Source organism: Arachis duranensis, chromosome 9, assembly GCF_000817695.3.
Source record: "Arachis duranensis cultivar V14167 chromosome 9, aradu.V14167.gnm2.J7QH, whole genome shotgun sequence".
Taxonomy (NCBI): Eukaryota; Viridiplantae; Streptophyta; class Magnoliopsida; order Fabales; family Fabaceae; genus Arachis; species Arachis duranensis.
In genome coordinates this window covers 100,919,175-100,939,469 of record NC_029780.3, presented here as the reverse complement: position 1 = coordinate 100,939,469, position 20,295 = coordinate 100,919,175, and the positions used below count along the sequence as shown (strand labels likewise).

General features: G+C 29.9%; 1 protein-coding gene across 2 annotated transcripts; it reads left to right on the top strand.

Annotated features, from left to right (window-relative positions):
- The first annotated feature begins 5,999 nt into the window (after nucleotides 1-5,999).
- Nucleotides 6,000-16,916, top strand: LOC107466413 (uncharacterized). 2 transcript variants are annotated; one of them, XM_052254530.1, is made up of 22 exons: nucleotides 6,000-6,216; nucleotides 10,334-10,551; nucleotides 11,077-11,185; nucleotides 11,303-11,404; nucleotides 11,528-11,587; nucleotides 11,703-11,781; nucleotides 11,924-12,071; nucleotides 12,387-12,510; nucleotides 12,630-12,810; nucleotides 13,039-13,067; nucleotides 13,189-13,337; nucleotides 13,516-13,618; nucleotides 13,719-13,814; nucleotides 13,906-13,961; nucleotides 14,047-14,170; nucleotides 14,636-14,698; nucleotides 15,298-15,371; nucleotides 15,464-15,557; nucleotides 15,707-15,843; nucleotides 15,933-16,013; nucleotides 16,129-16,234; nucleotides 16,608-16,916. In XM_052254530.1, the coding sequence occupies exons 1-22, from the start codon at nucleotides 6,040-6,042 to the stop codon at nucleotides 16,677-16,679; spliced, it is 2,382 nt and encodes a 793-aa protein (XP_052110490.1). In that variant the 5' UTR covers nucleotides 6,000-6,039; the 3' UTR covers nucleotides 16,680-16,916. The 2 variants fall into 2 exon arrangements, 1 of the variants encoding a protein (XP_052110490.1); XR_008002733.1 differs by lacking the exons at nucleotides 15,707-15,843; nucleotides 15,933-16,013; nucleotides 16,129-16,234; nucleotides 16,608-16,916 and adding exons at nucleotides 14,791-14,850; nucleotides 14,939-15,100 and having other exon boundaries at nucleotides 15,464-15,534.
- The last annotated feature ends 3,379 nt before the right edge of the window (nucleotides 16,917-20,295 follow it).

The following is a 20,295-nucleotide window of genomic DNA, read 5'->3' as shown; positions in this document are numbered from 1 at the left end:
GATGGATTTTGGAGGTAGGTTGTCGAACCATCTAATGGCTGTCTTGGTAAGAGTTGTTGGAAAGGTTTTGCAGCGAACTGTATCCGAGGCGTCAGTGAGGTACATCCTACTTCTGAAGTTGCTGAGATGGTGGTTGGGGTCCGAGGTGCCGTCATACAGAGTCATATCCGGAAGTTTGAAATCTTTTGGGATTTTGGTCTTCATAATTTCCCTGGTGAATGGATCTTGATCTTTGTGAGAGTTATCCTCTGAGGTGGATCGAGTAGCTTTAGTTTTGAGATCAGCTTCGAGTTTCATAAGCTCATCTTCTAATTCTCGGCGCCGCCTTATCTCCCAATGTAGATCCTCTTCTTTTTCGCGTTGATGTTGGGCTTCTTTCTCAAGTTGCTTTAATCGATCTTGAAGTGCTTCTATCACCCCCGGATTTGATGAATTTTTGTCTCCATTGGATTCCGGAGTATCTTTAAGTATAGCATCCATGTTCTTGTGCGGCGTTCTATCTTCTAAACCTGAGTCGTGGTCGTTGTCATGGTTGTCCGCCATGGTGTTGGGATGACTTCCAGGTTCCCCGGCAACGGCGCCAATGTTTCGAGGGTTACCTGAAACTGTAGGTCGATCTCGGTCGAGATCTTTTGTGTTGGTCGGAGCCGACGTGTCCGGCAGGTGTATAGCGGCTGGAGCTGGTGTGTCCGACTTGTGGAACTGAAAGTGCTGCTGATCCTTCGTCCCCGGAGGGTGGGGGTACCTACAAGGGACTCCAATGCTTAAGTTAGCAAGGGTATTAAGCAGGTATTGAATAGGATCAGAATATGAGTTATACCTAGGTGCTCCAGTGTATTTATAATGGTGAGATGTGGCCTCATGTGGATAAGATAAGTTTGTTATCTTATCTTATCTTCAAGTGAGGTTATCTTATCTTCAAGGGAACCACCCTTCTCTTGTAGGCTTGGGCTGCCTTTGGATCTGGGGCATGTTCCTCTATTTGGGCCCTTTGTTTGGGCTTTCTCGTGACTTTGGCCGAGCTCTTTGAGAAGAGGTCGGATTGTCCTGACCTGAAGAGGTCGGTCGCTTTGTCTGTAGAATATCCCGGGTCGGACAACTCGATCCATGATATGAACAAGCTTCGAGTGCGACGGTGAGAAAAAAGCCGATCTGTAGAGACCACTTCTAGCGGCGATGGCACGATGACAGAGACATGAGTTCAGAACGGATGACAACGACGAAGACAGAGGCGGGATTGATGACAAGAGCAAAGACGGTAATGCCAACAGTAGCTCTAAGAATGTCTAGCGAGGGAAGAACCAAGCTGACAGCGAGGGAGGAACGTCGTCAGAGACGAGGATCAAGCAACCATGAGCAGACAACGAGAATATGGCGACGAGAAAAGGAATGTTGAGCAACGACAGCACCCTCCCACCGAGGAGAAGAGTTCGACAATGAAGAATGGATGGTGGTTGGGTGTTGATGTAGAAAAAGGGTGAGGGTTGGGTTCACCTTTGAGTCAGAGAAAAAGGGAGGATGGTGGCTGTAGCTTCCAAGGAGGTTTGGGGCTGGGGTTCTTCACTCTCCAGTCTCCATAGTTCAAATTTCAGAGAGAAAGAGAGGGTGGGATGGTGGTATTGAGCTAGCGGCTAGGGTTCCTCAATCTTCGGGGTGTTAATTTATATATATAACTTTTAAAATGGCGATGTTTTGAGTGTAGCCCCGAACCGAAAACCTTTAAAAATACTGGCCGGTTCTGGTGATTCACTGATTGACCATCGATTTGGCCAATTCTCTGGCCAGTTTTTTGCCAGACAACTTTTAGAGTCAACTGACCGGTTTTTTGTTAATCCTATTCAACAGGCCGGTCCAGTTTGATTTTCAGAACTATGGTAGGAGAAGCTATGTTTGAAGTTGCAGCCATGGCTGCGGAGGAAGAAAAGGCCGAAGCATGGTTGAGATGGTGCTTGAATGAAGAGTAGAATGAGAAGCCATAATGGTTTCTTGGTTGATGGATGGATGAAATCTTCGAAAAATAGAGATGAGAAAGAAAAACCTTCAAAGGGTTAGGGATGATTGAAATGATTTGATGGAGAAAGAAAGTGAATTGCATGGATTGTTTTTTCAAAAACGGCCTATTAAAATCCACGAAACGTTATGTATTTTCAGAAAAACGCGCGCCATTTTAAATGCTGCGTAACTATCTTTTCAAATTCTAAGAAATTGAAAAGACTGTACGTGCCACGTATGAGGAGTATTAAAACTTGTATTTTTGAATAAAATAACAAGTTTTAAAGGGGCAATTTGTTGGTACTAAAAGTGGATTTCTTCGACCGGAAGGCGTTTCGACTACCAATTGTGTCGATCTAAAGAATTATTTGAAACTCGTAACAAAAGTAGAGACAAGAAAGTTGAAGTCGAAGATGGTGCGAGAGCGTCGAAGTCATAAAGCAAATATTGTCTTTCCTAGAATATCAAGACTTGTTACTCGACATTCAAGTTGGGTTGAGAACATGGCTGTGAAATTTGAGAAACAAGCTTAAGAGAATGTGAGACTTGAAGACCAAGGTAAGAGAAGACGTGGGATGTCAAAACTTGGGAGTCAAGATTCTTCATAGTCAAGGCAGGGTCATGGCCTGAGAAATAAGGAAGAAACTAGATCATGGTCAAGATTCTTCATGGTTAAATATTTTCTCATGGTCTATAAATAGGAGAAGTTCAGAAGAAATCAGGGACTTCAATCAAAAACACTTTTACCATCACACCAAACTCTGCAAAAATTTCCAATCTTAGCGACGCAACGAAAGATCATGGAATGCCAATGCATTTGACTACGAGGAGTCTATTTTTATTTTATTTTCCTTTGTTTTTTTTTCGTTTTAATTCATTTTTTCTCATTTTTTACTTTTAATATTTTATTGTTATTATGTTTTTTTAATTTTAATTTTATTCTTTTATTTATTTAAAGTTTTTATTTATTTTACGTATTTCTTTTTATTTGTTATAATTTGCCACCAGTATTTCAACGTAATTTGTTTTGACACAAACATTAAATAATTTTTAGATCGAGCTTATTTTTTTTTTTTTAAAAATTGTATCTACTTTTTTAATTGAGATCTTGATTCAAGTTTGATTCGATGTCTTTTATTAAGGTTATCAAAAATGATGTGAAACAGCTATAATTTGTATTGTGTCGTTTGTACAACCCAAAAATGGGTGTGTAGCTCATGTATGATTGTTTCATTAGATAATCAGTTCATTATCATTATGTATGTGATTGTGTTGGTTGTTAAAAGTAAATTTCACTATTGCATCATTGATGATGAACTAACTGTCTAAGCAAGTAACCGAATGATAATTTTATTGTTCAAATAAAAATATTTTCGCAAAATTTTTAAAATTATAATAATTCAAATTATGTAATCAATTCTATTAAATTAGTATGCAACGTGTTAGCCGAAATTGATTAGTATTGAATTTGGTTTGATAAAATTTTTTAAAGAAGTATTTGTACTTTTTAAGAGTTTTTTTTGTATTTAATAAATAAAAAAATTATGGTTGTATTTATAATTTTTAAAAGATTGGGATATTTTTAAAAGTACTTAAAGTAGAATTTTTAAAGTTGGCTTATACTTTTTAAATTTTAAAAGTCTAATATAACCTCATAGTTTAATTAATTTTTAAATTTCACTTAAATTTATGTCTCTTATAATATTTTTAAATTTTAAAAACTATTTTATTAAATATAATTGTTGTTGTTTGTGTTTATTGAAAATCATTTTTAATTTATCAAACATAAATATTACACTTCTTAAAAAATCATCTTTTAAATACCAACTTTTACAAACTAATTTTAAAAAATAAAAAATTTACCAAACTAAATTAATTAATGTGTGCTCTTCATTATTAGCCTAGGATACCCCGGGCCTTCGCTAGATATTTTTTTAGGGAGGTGACAAATTTCCTCCTTCATCGATCAATTATTGTGTCCACCCCTTATTTTATTCAAACGTGTATTGCTCTCTATTGCATTATTGCCATATGAACAGTTTAGGAAGCCTTTCACATGTTTCAGGCACTTTACCGGAACTAAAATGTTCCAATGTGCAAAGCCGTTAAGATTTATTATTAAAAATTTTAACGGGTAGAGATTGAAGATATACAGTTTAAGATGAGCTTGAAAAGAGGTGGTGCACTGAGAGGAAGAGACCTGTTGAAGATATACCATTTGCATTTTGGGGAGCTTGGAGAGTGAACCTGATTTTGCTATTACGTTCTAGTCCAAGTCGAAAATATAGATTGACGCGTATATGAAATGACTGAATTTATATGACCAACTTCATTGACATTTGTGGATTAATCAACATATAAAAGGTAGGATATAAGTATCTAAAAAAATATATGAAAAATTTATGGATCATGCAATTTAATAGATAATAGATTTGTACTTATAAGATATCTATGTTATTGAATTTTTTTTTACAATAATATATTTTTTAAATAGAATATTATTCTTTTGTTAGTATAGGGTGTTAATTGAAATTGTATTTTGTTATGACCTTTGACCAAAATTAGAGATCGTCATAAGTACGGATAGTTCGATTATCACCTGATCAAAATTGATCCGACCTGACACAATCGGACACGATTTCGTTGATTTTGTATTTGATGGAAAATAAAACATAATCGAGTCAAATCTGATTAAATCTTACTTTAATCAGGTATTAATTTCAAAGTCGCAAAACTCTAACTAACCCAATTAGTCAATTAAATTAATTTAATTTTAAAAAATATATAACAGTAGATATACAACATCTTAAGATGTGTAAAATTATTTTGTTTTAGTATAAATTTGATAATGTATTGTCCTTATTTTTTACTGTTATATATTATTTCTATAAATTTTTTTCACTTTTTTTTATAATTTTTTTAAATATTATTTACAATTAAATACTTAATTATTCGAATGGATCCAATCTGAATTTAATCTATTTAGATTGGTTTAGATCTACCAAAAAAAACCTCAAATCTAAATCAACGAAAACCAATTAAAAAATTTCATGATTTAATTCTCAATTTTTTTCCAAATCCAAACAAATGCAACCATGAATACTTCAATCAAACGGATCGGAGGCAGAACTATCAACTTTGGCTTGGGGCAACATTTACATGTATGTTTGGCAGAAAAACCGCAGAGTTGCAGACTATATTTAGTAATATTATTTACTCAAACAATTTTTTTTCCTATTATATTCATGTGATAGGATCAATTATCACATACTTGGTAAGTTTTAAACTGAAATATTCATACAATATATTTTCACTATCTTATGCAATTTAAAGTTAGTAAGTAAACTACAATTATCAGAATATTTTATACTATTTTCACAAGTTTTATGCAAATTTAGTTATTTTATTTCATAATTATATGCTCTTTTAAGAAAGAATAATTTTATTCTAGCACATAAATAAAATAAAAACTATTTTCGGATTAAAAAAATTAGTGTTGACATTGACTTTTAATTAAATCTAAAAATTATTATTAAAAATTTTTTATTTGACACAAATTTGTTGGGTAAAAAAATTTATTTGATTTTTTGTTTATTTTCTTGACTCAATCGACTTCAAATTCTTTTCATCATATACCAACGTAGCCACTTTTTGGTCACTATTCTTTCTGTCTTTTTAGTTTATAGCCATCATCATGTAAAGGATTTTTTGGTCATTGCCATAGATGCTAGCGGACAAAGATTTAACTTGTAACCGGTCCCTACTTCGTATAACAAAGTTCCAATAAAGAGGAATGGAATACGTGAACACTTTCCCAAAGGTTATTATGTACTAGACTACTAGAGGATATATTTAGCTTTTTATAGGCGTGGCACTCTTTTAAACCATGTATTGCTCTGCACTCAATAGTAGTAGGGATAAATAATGTGCTTATCATATGCAAATTTCTCCACTATATATAGAGCGCGTTCATGCAAGTCTTTTCATAAAATAATTTGGTTGTTCTATTATTACATATTAATAGTTGAATAATATAGTATTATTAAGATGATGAGAGTGGCAGTGGTGGGTGGTGGAATAAGTGGATTGGTTTCAGCGTATGTACTGGCCAAAGAAGGAGTGAATGTGACTCTTTATGAGAAAGAAGATTATTTGGGAGGCCATGCCAAAACTGTGAATGTTGATGGTATTGATTTGGACCTTGGTTTCATGCTCTTCAACCGGGTAAGTACTCTCAATTTTCATTGCCTCTCCTTTCCTCCCTCCCCCTCTTCAATTCCAACTATTCTCACATTATTCTTACTAGCTATATGGCCGAAACATTTTCATAGGAAATTTGATTGGTTAGCTCTTCGCTACTACTTTATTGCCATCCCATGAAATTGGAAATGGTAAAGGGATCATTAGGATGACACCAAAAAATAAATAAATAAATAAATAAAATTGGTATCAAAGTTCGAGTCAAAATCAATGTGCCAACAAAAACTTTGGCTCTCGTTAAGGATGGATTGAAAAGTCTCACATTGAATGAAAAAGAAGTCGAAATATGTCTTAATGTTAATAGGTTTTTATTATTGTAGATGTATTTAAAAAAAAGATATTTTTAAAATATTTAAATGTGTATTAATAGTTGTTTTTTTGGGTGTTATTAAGTTGATACAAAAAGATATTTTTCAATAAAAAGACTATTTTTTAATTTTTAGTGTGCTTGGTAAATTTTTAGTAGTAAAAATAAAAATACTAGAAAAAAACATCTTTTTTGAGAAGTTATAATTTACATTTTTTTAAAAGATTTTTTTTCTTAAAAAAATATTTTTCACGTAATAAATATACAAAAAAATATTTTTATATGGTTATACTCAAACATAATTGATAAATAAAAAAATATTTTTACATGTGATATTCAAATATAAAATTATTTTTATTTTTTAATAAAATCTTTTAAAAAAATAAGTTAAAAATAATCTTTTATTAAAAATTCACCAAGGAATACTAAATCATACCAACTTACAAATTTTTAAAATTTTCTCTCTTCCTCTCTCTTTCTCTCTCTTCCTTTCTTTATTTCTCTCATTTCTTCATTCACTCTATCTTGCTTACATATTATTATTAATAACTAATTATAAATTTGACAATCAAAATATACAATATAGCAGTCTCTAATTGCATTCAAATTAAAATTAAAATTAAAATTAAAATATAGCTATATTACATATTATATTTATATATTACTAACTAATTTAATAACTAAAATGTGTCACATGACACTCTCTTATTAAAATTTAAAAAAAAATATTTTCTTTCAAAATTAGTAAACCTCTTAACCTCCTTCTTACATTCTCTTATTTATCTCTCTCTGTTTTTCTATTTCTCATTATCATTCCCATTCTATATATAATTTATAATTTATATTTTATATTGGTAATTTGATTTTTGTTTTACAAAAAATAAAATTAACAACATAATATAATTTAAATAAAAGTATTATTATATACATATTTTTTATTTAGTTTTAAATTTTACTATTTTTTTTAATCTATATTTTTACTTCTTTTTCTTTAAATATTTATTACATATAATTTAAAGAAAATACTAATATTGTGATTAAAAATTAGAATCAAAATTCAATTATTTAAAAAAATAAATCTAAATTAGTTTTATAACTATCAATATAATTTTTTTTATACTAATTATATTTTTATATATATAGAAAAAAATATTATTTTTAAATAGCAAGTATAAAATTAATTATTTCTATTTGTATAAAGACTTAACACCTAATTAAATATAAAAGTATACACATTAAATTCTTTTAAATTTTAGATAATGAATGTTAAAATTAATTATTAGTAAAAAATTAAACTCTTTCATATAAAAATAATAACTAAAACACTTATTATTTAATTTTTTTATCTACAGAGACCTTAGTTTTCTTAGTTGACAGAGATTTTTGTCTCTTACGACCTTTTTATAAAAGTAATTTAATGCTATAAATTTTTTGTGGCATATTCTATAATATCATAACCGATATAATTTTAAAAGATTTACATTCCCATAATGTTATTACGGATAAAAGTACTACTTAGTTTCAAAATCAATGTAATTTAATGTTATATTACATAGTGAGTGAATTTTGTGGATTTGCAATCAATTTTATTTTTACAATGGAGGTCCGAAGGCCAAGGAAAAGAAAACTAATAAAAATAATAAAATTAATTTAATAAAATTAATAAATAAAAATTTAATAATAATTTTTTGGTAACTAAATTTAATTATAATTTAAACATAAATAAAAAATAGTCAAATTATAACACAATTTATTCACATTTTTCTTTTTAAACTCTCAACGCTAATATGATTTTCTATCAAAATTATCCGTTTTCAAATTAATGCAAAGAATAAAAAAGATAATAATTTCAACTTAAATTTTCAATAACAAAAATTTTAAAAGAACGTTTATAATACAACACAACACAAATATAAAAACAAAGTTTTGTAATAACAAAAGAACTACCTTTATTTTAAGAAAGAAGTTAAGTAACATATCTTAGAGGATATATATAGGAGTGCAAAATAAAATAAAGAGTAAACTATTAAATGGTACTTAAAATTTTGCATTACAAAATAAATCTCAAAAATGCTAATAATAAATAAGATTTTGAAATATTTAAAAATACGACAAAAGAAATATATATTAAATATATATTTTAAAAATTGACTTTAGAGGTTAAATTTTGATGTAAATTTTTGTAAACATCATTAGAAAAATAAGATTTTTTATCCTTAAAAATTAGCAATTTTTTGTCAAGTGAATTTTAAAATTTTTTTTTATTGTAAATGACCATATGTTTTTTAAAAGTAAAAAAAAAAGTCTAGAGATCAAATTTTGTTCTGAATTTTTTGTGTATTTTTTAAATATTTATTCAAATATTGTTACACAAATTTAAATCTAATAAATAAGTCGTTTACTAAATATAAATTTTTTTTGTTATTTACGAAAATTATAATATTTATGGATTCCCTTTATCATATTTTTAAATTATTTAAAAATTATTTTGTTGATAATATCTTTTAAAGATTTTTTTGTCAATGGCTGAATTTTTTTTTGAAGGATCAAATTTGCAGTTAATCCTAAAATAAATAAAACTAGAGAATATATTTTGGAATACTCAAAGTCTTAGTCTAATCAGGTTTTTTTGCGGGTTAAACAAGTTTAATCTGTTTTAATACCATTAATTTTTGCCATCTTGTCAAATAAGCTGATGTAACAGAATGATAAAAAGTAGGATGGTAAATTTGTAATAAGAAATTATTTTGGTCTCTGTTTTTATAAATTTTAATTAAAAAAATAAATAAAAATGTGGTTCACCTTGTGTAAATACACAAATGTATATCATATGATATAATGTTGTAAAGTAGTTATATAATAAAATCATGAATCATTACATGAATCGTTGGACCACGCTTTTGAATGTAAACTTAGTATCGTTTCAAATGAAATGGAACAATGGAGAAGCATACTTATAAAATAGGCAAGAAGCATATTGCAACTTGCAAAAATCGTTCAAGAAATAATAAGTATGAAAGCACAGAATAGAGAAACATAGATGCAACAAAACAGTGAATATTGTTCGGTGAGTCGTGTACCGGACGGTTCGGGATGATCTTTGTACGAGTAGGTATGGCGTGATGCGGAAGAAGTCGTGAGGGTGAAAAGGGGAAACCGACGTTCCGAGCTCTTGGCAGAGGGGGGGAGTGCCACCTGCAATGACACTTCGACGTTCAAGTCAGTCGAATGTGTAGGCGAAAAAAAGGGTAAGGCGGTATGTGACGTACCTTGGGGGAAGGGTAGGTCCTTCCCTATTTATACCGTGTCAGAGGTGGGCCCTGCAAGAACAGGTCCACCTTCTTCGAGACCTCCCTTGCACAGCTGTAGAACGCTGTCAAGGACGCGTGTCTGGGTCGGCGATCGGGCGCCTTGTTCCTAACCGTTCGGGTCGGGTGGTGCCCAAGTCGAGCCGGCCCACATTTAGTTTGGGTAAGGCCGTAACAAATATATTAGATGAAAAAAGCAGAGATAGAAAATTGAACACTAACTCTTTGTTCTGAGGTGAATTTAAAATGTAACAATTTGAACTAACAAATTTTTTCTTCAAATAATTCTTTTTACGCGAGATATTATGTATATATACTCAAATTTTGTTATAAAATTGTTGTATTGAAGGCCTGTATGCATCTCTAACAGTGGTTGAAAAAGGTTCCTGCTTCTTAAAATTTTGGTTATTAATGATTTTTCCTAACTTGAAAGTACTATTAAAAATTGTATCATTTCATTAAATAGGTATCTTATCCTAACATGATGGAGTTCTTTGAGAGTCTTGGAGTTGACATGGAATTATCTGATATGTCATTCGCCATTAGCCTTGATAATGGCCACACCTGTGAATGGAGTAGCAGAAACGGTTTGTTTGGCTTGTTTGCACAAAAGAAAAATGTGATCAACCTTTATTTTTGGCAAATGCTAAGAGAAATTATCAACTTTAAAGATGATGTTACAAGGTAAGTAGTACTATACGAGGATATCAATGACTATATGACACTCATTTATTGCGAGTTGAGCTAGTAAAAATATGACTGCTCGAGTAGGCTACCGGGTTCACCCAGTGGGGACAAGTTAGCTCATTTTCGCCCGTCTTTTTTTTTTAAAAGAAATATATAAATATAAACACTAGAATACTAGATACTAAACTTTCAAACTTTAGTATGAAAATATATGAATGTTTAAATAAAATTGTTTGGTACTTTCTTCTTAAGCAACTCTTTTATTTTAACAGATATTGAAAAAAATAAAAAGTAAAGTATGCGTCAAGTCATTTAGCTTGTCAACTTGGAGAAGTTGATTTACTTGATGAAAAAGCATTGTCTACTTTAGCTTTCTTTGTACTTTCATGCAAAATTTAATTAATTTTGAACTCACCTGCAAAATATTGAAAATTGACAAGAGTAATGCTAATTTGCTAGTTCATGGGTCATTATATCCTGATAAATTGAGTTTGTTATCTCATCTTCCAATTAAAAATGCAGATATCTTGATATGCTTGATAACAACAATTTGAATATGGACCGCAATGAAACCTTGGACCAATTCATAAAGTCAAGGGGTTACTCTAAATTATTTGTGAAAGCATATCTTGTGAGTAGTTCATTTGCATCTTATTAGATTGTTTTAATTTCTATAAACATTACTTTGGTTAGTGATATAATTAGTATATGCTTCTTAATATTTATAACATGAAATTAATGAATGTAGGTTCCAATTTGTGGTTCTATATGGCCTTGCTCTTCTGAAGGAGTTATGAGCTTCTCTGCTTTTTCTGTTTTCTCTTTTTTCAGAAATCACCATCATCTTCAGGTAGTAAAGAGATAAAATCTATCTCAAAATTTATACAGTAATGAATAATCTAATTTAAATATATAAATAAAATAAAGGACTGCTTCGATCTTGATTCACCTGGTCCTCTTTTTCTCCTTGCAGCTCTTTAGAAGGCCACAATGGCTAACTGTTAAAAGGCGCTCGCACATTTATGTTAAGAAGGTACCATTAATGCTATGTTTGATGGTAGTATTTTTTAGTGTAGCTTATATGAGATATCTTTTCGTTTAAGCTATAAATTAAGATTTTGACATTAATTATTTGTTATAATAACTAGGTCAAAGAAGAACTTGTTAGAAGAGGTGGTAAAGTAATAGTTAATTGTGAGGTGGAACTGGTTTTAACATCGAAAAAAGGTGATTCATGTGTCTATTCCCTTATTGTACTCATTGACCTTTAGACATTCACATTTTCTTCTTCTTCTTTAATTTCTATCTCAACCATTGAGTGTGATTATATTATTTTGATTACGCAACAATCTTAAAAATTTTGCTGCAGGATGTGTTGTGCATTGCAAAGATGGTTCCAAAGAAATGTATGATTTCTGCATAGTCGCGACACATGCACCTGACACTTTGAGATTATTAGGAGAGGAAGCAACATATGAAGAACAAAGAATTCTTGGTGCTTTCCAATATGCATATAGGTATGGTTTATCTTAACATTTCTAACTCTTTTCTTCGCTGTAATCCACCTACAAAATAGGATAATGTAGCTTGTAGTAGTTACTAGTTACATTTGAAGTAATAAATTTTATTAAACGATATGACAATGATAATTATCATGATATTTTCTCTCATGACAATGTTGAAAATGAAGTTTTATCATAGTTAAACCTTTTATGCTTATGGTTTCCATGTTTGTGAAGAGAATAGTACCTAAACAACATGTTAGAGTGAAAAGATTTATATTCAAATAATTAAGACAAGCTTTACAATAATGGTTTGATCTTTGCTGGCAGTGATATTTTTCTTCACCATGACAAAAATTTAATGCCTCTTAACCCAACTGCATGGAGTGCATGGAATTTTCTTGGATGTAACAACAACAAAGTTTGTGTGACATACTGGCTCAACATTCTTCAAGTTAGTAACTATTCATATAACTCATTTGTCCATAACCGAAACCTCTAGAAGGCAACTTAGACTCAAGTGAACTATAAATAAATAAAACTTGTTAATTGATCTTATATTTTGATTTGCAGAATCTTGGTGAAACAAGATTACCTTTTCTTCTAACTCTAAATCCAAATCATACACCGAAAAATACTCTTCTTAAGTGGTCAACTGGACATCCAATTCCATCAGTTACTGCATTCAAAGCTTCACAAGAGTTTGAAAAAATTCAAGGAAAAAGAGGAATTTGGTTTTGTGGTGCCTACCAAGGTACTTTCTGAACCTAGCTAGTTTTGGCTATTTAATTAAGAGTTAAACACTAGTTAAATTATTAAATATTAAAATTATTTAGTCAAAGAAATAAAGTTCTAGATAGATTAATTACTTATGTATATCTAATGACAACTTCTTTTTCAAAAACACAACATTTACTATGTTGAGACATCTTGACCGACATTAAATATACTTGTGACTTAAGCAAATATTTATGCATTCCAGGTTGTGGATATCATGAAGATGGATTAAAGGTAGTTAAAGAAAACTTATTATGAAATTAAAGAGGCTCAAATTTACTATGAATCAGTTTTTTGTCCAAATGACAAATTGAAAAGGAATGAAAAAACTAAACTATAAGAAGAACATTTTTAGGCTGGCATGATTGCTGCATATAACATTCTTGGAAGATGTTGTTCCCTCCGAACGAACCCCAAACTCATGGTACCTTCTTGGAAGGAACTTAGTGCACGCCTATTTGTGACGAGATTCTTAAGTTCCTATATTACCACTGGTAGTTTAACGTAAGTTTACTTTTATTAGTGTTTAGACATTTATTGCATATCATAAATGTAAGCCTAATTTACACTCATAATATTACTGGAATAATAATTTCTTGGAACAATCATACTATCTATATGATTATAGAATTGGTTTCTAGTTCTTGAGTCACTTATACATCATGTTTCGAGGAGTTTACAGTTTATTGGAGGAGGGGGGAACAATGTTTTCCTTTGAAGGAATTAATAAAACATGCTCTTTGAAGTGTGTTATGAGAATTCACAGTCCCCAATTTTATTGGAAGGTGTGTGTTTTTGATATATGTATGAAATAAAGTTATGGATTTTCATTTCCAATTGTTGGCATGAAACTAAAACAAGTACCATTTTTTATGTGTTTGTCAGGTTATGACACAAGCTGATTTAGGCCTTGCAGATGCGTATATTAATGGAGACTTTTCCCTTGTTGATAAAGATGAAGGTCTTTTGAATCTTTTTCTGGTATGAATATTCTTTAGGATTTGATTAACACACAAATGTCACATACGGTATTTCAGTCTTTACTTTCATGTTCTTTGTATGTTTTCTATAGGTTTTCATAGCGAACAGAGATTCAAATGATTCAAGCTCAAAATTGAAGAAGAATAGGTAAGTTGTTGATTATGATTGTTAAAGTGTTGAAATTTTATTTGTTCATTCTCAACCTTCTTTTTCACATTTTTATTGTTTTCAGGGGTTGGTGGACACCATTTTTCTTTACATCGGGTTTAGCATCTGCAAATTTCTTCATTAAGCATTACTTTAGGAAAAATACTATCACACAATCTCGTCGCAACATCTCTAATCACTATGACTTGGTATAAGATCAATAACTACCTAAGTTAAAATTTTCATTAATGTTTATTCTACAGAAGCAACTACAAGTACATGTCATTTATCAATATATAAGTTGTGTTGTGTAGACATTTAACAAGTCATTTAGACTCAAAAATCACAAATACGTCAAATGAGATATTCTTTACCTAAATAGATAATTCATAATTAAAATTTCGGTTTTCACCAAAAATATATGCTTAGTAGGAGTTTTGCATTATTCATGAACAACTATGGTTCTATCTCCCCACATTATAGATTTTTCTTATACTTTTTTTAATTAGAATAGAAAAAACTTAATGCTAAGTTTTAGTTTGTATACTACAAAGCTAGTTCATTAATTAATTATTTTTTTATTTATTTGATTATGATTTTTTAGATATATCAAGTGTTTTTGCTATTAATCTTCAATATCATTTGTTTACAATTCTGAATTGGTTTGTTTCCAGAGCAATGAACTCTTTGCGCTATTCATGGATGAAACAATGACATATACATGTGCAGTGTTCAAGGCAAGGCAACATCCCTTTGATACTTAACTCCAAATTTCTTGCAAATGATACTTGCATTTACATTTCTTTGTCTATATGAATATCTGGTATAGAATGAAAAGGAAGATTTAAAAGATGCACAACTGAGAAAAATGTCTCTTCTCATTGAAAAAGTGAGTGCTTTAGAATGTTATTTTATTAATGTATTTTAGATGATAGATTACAAAGGGCGTAACATTATTTTTCTTTAAATAAATGAAGGCTAGAATAGACCAAACACATGAAATTCTTGATATTGGATGTGGATGGGGAAATTTAGTGATTGAAATTGTCAAGAAAACCGGTTGCAAGTGCACTGGCATCACTTTGTCGAAGGAGCAACTAAAATTTGCAGAAAAAAGAGTTTGAGATGCTGGACTTCAGGTATATCGTATATGATAAGATGATTAATTTCATCATTTTCTTAAAATCTAATGCAGAAACATGGTGAAGTTAATATACAAGCCAAATGAAATGCATGAAAAAGGACATCGTGTCACGATCTTCAGTTTTTTCGTTATACAATTGTGATCATTGCATAGGTGTGGTCTATGCTTAATATTTTGAATTCATGACTTCAGGATCATATCAAAATTCTTCTATGTGACTATCGCCAACTACCGAAGACATTCAAATATGATAGGATTATATCTGTGTGAGCAAATTTTCTAGTTGACTCTGCATAAATAATACACAGAATAGCAATATTTTTCTGCATATTACTTAACATATAAAATGGTATTTTAGTGGAATGATAGAAGCAGTTGGTCATGAATACATGGAAGAGTTCTTCAGTTGTTGCGAATCACTATTGGCAGATGATGGGCTTCTAATTCTTGAGGTATAACTTCTTGGCAATGCTTTGATTATAAAAATATACAAGGACGAAAACACTTGTTATTATCCCAAAAAAGGGAGATACTAGTTTTGTAAAAAAATATGGTATTTAAATTGGTGATAACATTTGAAGATGGTTATCTTATTTCATAGTTTATATCAATTCCGGACCAACGTTACGATGAGTGTAGACGCAGCTCCGATTTCTTGAAGGAATATATTTTTCTAGGAGGATGCCTTCCTTCTCTAAATAGGATAACATCAGCCATGGCTGCTGCATCAAGATTATGGTACAATTTACTTGTTATTTCTAACTTCAATGATCATCAGCATCCCTTCATTCTTTTCTTATTAATGAAATGAACATTCCTAAATCCAGTGTAGAGCACAGTGAAAATTTTGGAATTCATTACTACCAAACATTAAGGTGGTGGAAAAAGAACTTCCTTAAAAATCAAAGGTATTCATTAAATTTATCAAAACATACTTTAATGTATTAACTATTGAAATTATTCCTTTTTCTTTTTGTTATCACTTATGCTAAAAAAATCTATTTGAAAATTGTGTATTTTCAGTGAAGTTTTGGCTCTTGGATTCGACGAAAAGTTCATCAGGACATGGGAATACTATTTTGATTTTACTAGTGCAGGTTTTAAATCACGAACACTTGGAAATTACCAGGTAAAAAATTAAGTTACAAAAAAGTCTACATCATAGATATTATAACCAAACATATTGTTAGACATTATAATTTAATTTCAATTCTCAAAGATATAAATTTGTAACCAAATTTTAAAACTTTTAACTTGAAATTGTGCTATGTTAAGTCTCCTTACTTAGCCCTATATAAGACTGCACGAGGAAAAATATTTACTTAAAAAAGTAATTATAATGCAAATTAAATTTAGACTACTGGTAAATGTTTCTTAAGTTACGATAGAGTTAACTAGTATCGATCAAAGAATAACATCAATCAAAATTTGAATATGTTGCTCACGATTAGAGGTGTATCAAGTAAATTGAATTTGTTTTTATTTATGTATCATGTATGTAGATAGTTTTTTCAAGGCCTGGCAACATGACTACACTCAAGGATCCATACAAAAGCTGGCCCTCAGTATGTTAGAGAATAAGAAGCCATGACACATAATAATAGCATACTATATTACAAATTTCTTTATTGACAAATGGCAAAAGGATAAATCGATGATGATCTTGTACTTTTTTGTTGCTCCTTGTTTTGTAATTCATATTACCATGCATAAGGATGTGATTATTTTATTAAGTACTTTCTTTGTAGTTTTGTATCATATATTTTGTGTGACGAATAAAATGTGAAAGAAAATATATTATTGTTAGATAATGACACGATATCATCACCATATACTCCTTGGTAAATTATTAGTGCTTAGTCGTATATTTGTACATACATAAACAATTTCATGTATAATATTTTTACTACAAACTGTTGTATAAATATTGTATTTTATGGAAAAGTCTTTTGCATGCTCTTTTCTTCTTTCCTTTATTTTTTTATTTTCTCCATCTTAATATTTATTCTTCTCTCATTATTCACAATTCTTTATTATTTAATTTTTTTATCTATAAAGATCATAATTTTCTTAGTCGACCAATACTTTTTTCTCTTACGATTTTTTCGTAAAAGTAGTTTAATACTATAAATTTTTTGTGTCATAATTTATAATGTCAAAATCGACGTAATTTTAAAAGATTTATATTTGTATAATGTTATTATAGGTAAAAATACTAATTGATTTCTAAATGAATGTAATTTAATGTTATATTACATAGTGAGTGAATTATGTGGATTAGCAATCAATTTTATTTTTACAATGGAGGCCCGAAGGCCAAGGAAAAGAAAACTAATAAAAATTAATAAATAAAAATTTAGCGTAATTTAAACATAACTAAAAAATAGTCAAATTATAACTCAATTTGTTCACGTTTTTCTTTTTAAAATCTCAACACTAATAGAATTGTCTATCAAAATTATCCATTTTTAAATTAATGCAAAGAATAAAAAGATAATAATTTCAACTTAATTTTTCAATAACAAAAATTTCAAAAGAACGTTTATAATACAACACAACACAAATATAAAAACAAAGTTTTGTAATAGAAAATAAAAGAACTATCTTTACACTACAAGAAACGTCGTTAAAATCGACGGCCAAATCGACGGCTTAGCCGTCGATAATATTGAAATTCGACGGAAAAATAAACGGCGCAGTTGGTCGCTATAAAGCCTGTCGATTTTTCAAAATGCTAATAAAATCGACGGCTTACATAGCCGTCGATAATAATCTAATAAAATCGACGTCCATTCCGTCTGTAATATGGGTGTGAGAATTTTACATTCTTAATAAAATCGACAACATTGCCGTCGATATTATTATTTAAAATCGACGTCTTCTATGTCGATAATTGATTTAATAAAATCGACAGCCTTTTTGTCGATATTTAACTTAACTTTGTATAGATATTTAACTTAATAAAATCAACAACACTGCTGTCTATAATATGTTTAATAAAATCGACGCTAAAGCCGTCGATATATGCTTGAATAAAATCGACACTATTGCCGTCGATATTTAACTTAATAAAATCAACATCATTGTTGTCTATAATATGTTTAATAAAATCGACGCCAAAGCCGTCGATATAGGCTTGAATAAAATCGACAACGTTGCCGTCGATTTTATAGTTATATGTTTTAATTCATTTTTTCTATTTGAAAAATAGTAAACCGTTAATACAAATAAACTTTTAAATATAAAATAAAATTTAAACAGAATATTAGATAACAAGACAAATAAACTTTTAAATATAAAAATAAAATTTATACTAAATATTAGATAATGAGTTTACAAACTTATCAAAATAATAAATAACCCTCTAACATAAAGACTCAAGACAAGATAAATAACTAAACTTAGACTTATATTCGTTTAAATTGCAATCTACTAATAATACAAAATATTCAAAGTAAAGTAATTAAATAACCTACTCATACTCGTCTAAATAATCATCTGAGTCATCAAAATCGTCGTCAGAATCATCCTCCCTTTGAGAACTCTGTGGTTGTCCTGGTCGCTGTAGAATAGGTGGAAGTTTTCTACCTGGGGTTGGGGTTGGGACTGGGGCTGGGGCTGTGCTTTTCTGAGAGCTTGGGAAAGTAAAAGGAGGAGGTGGGGGAACACGTGATTCATTATTAATGAATTTAATTTCCTACATATCAAAGGGATAATATTCACTTTTTAATTTTTTTATTCAACGAGAAACCACAACAAATAAATCTTATCATCAATATAATTTATACTTTTACTATGAATGGTTTACACAAACAAGCATACATAAGTAAGTATAGATAAGCATGCATAATAAATAAAAAAGTAGAAGGTTAAACCTTGAATACCTTTTTTGGGAGTCTTAAACTCTACCAATACTTTGTGATAGTGTATATGCTGAAGAACCAAATACTCCACTATTGTTTCTTTGATCAAAAGATTCTATTGACCCACACCACTACAATTCCCACTGTGAAATGCTGCATAGAAATATCAAATATTGCAAAAGAGTATATCAGAATCTTGAGTTCAGTAGCAGAAAACTGAATATTCTTTCAATATTGATGATTTCTCATACTTCACAAAGAAGCAAAAAACTAACTAAGCTCCAAGAAGCTAAACCAGAAAACAGAATCAGCTAGTAACAAAATGCTTAATCAGTAACCGAATATCATAACAAATTGCAAAATCAACACATGAAGAATAAGCAGAAGTTGGCAATTGCTAATACCTGAGCTGAAATTACAGCAAGCAATAATTGAAGAAATGAAAAGGGTAGTGTACCTGGTCATAGGAAACCCTAACTTTGCAGCACCAGAGAGAGAGGGAATCTTTTAAGAAAGCTGCTTCAAATGTATATGTTGTTGTTAGAAAATCAAAATATATAGTTAGGAACAGGGAATCATTGCAATCTATAGATATAACTCTAGATATAACTCTAAATTTCCTGCTAGTTTCAAGGATAAATAATTGTATATCTTCATGAAGCAAACATACAAATTGAATATTATTCATAAATATACAAGTAATTTGACGTGGGATGACTTTATAAAGTAGTTGAAAACCAAAATGAGATACAGTTGAGCACCTTAGAGAAGCAATCAAAGAACTGTATTGAAAGCAAATTATGAAATGCCTTTCATTTTGTCTATGTCAAAAAATGTGCCATATAGGTTTATGATAATGTTATATGAGTATGACAGCACATAATTACATCAGAAATTTTGTGAGGCCTAGCAACAACTCTGTCCAATTAGTCTTGATCTTACTATCTGAAAGAACCTGAGAGAAATTTATGATTTTGGGTTCAATTAATTGAATTCTTTTTTTTTCCCATAATTAGTTAATGCAAACATGATTATCCACTATAACTAGTTATTTCAAAAAGGAAGGAGAGTGATTACTGTTTGCATAATCAGATTGCTGATTAGTGATTGCCAAATAATTGTCATTGGACCAATCAAGGGAAAACATTAAGTATACCAACTGTATAAATATGATATATAGTTGAATTCTTCTCCATGGATTTATTGCTTATCCCTTTTACGGTATAAATGTGAAACTCTCTTTCTTTTACACAAGTTGTATAATATAATCATTAATAAGGATATATTTTTTTCAACAAACAATCACTTAAGCCAGAATGGAACACTC

Coding starts and splice junctions, on each gene's coding strand:
- LOC107466413 (XM_052254530.1), top strand. CDS start 6,040: ATGATGAGAGTGGCAGTGGTGGGTGGTGGAATAAGTGGATTGGTTTCA. Junction 6,217..10,333: donor GTTTCATGCTCTTCAACCGG/GTAAGTACTCTC, acceptor TTCATTAAATAG/GTATCTTATCCTAACATGAT. Junction 14,699..15,297: donor ATACATGTGCAGTGTTCAAG/GCAAGGCAACAT, acceptor TCATGACTTCAG/GATCATATCAAAATTCTTCT.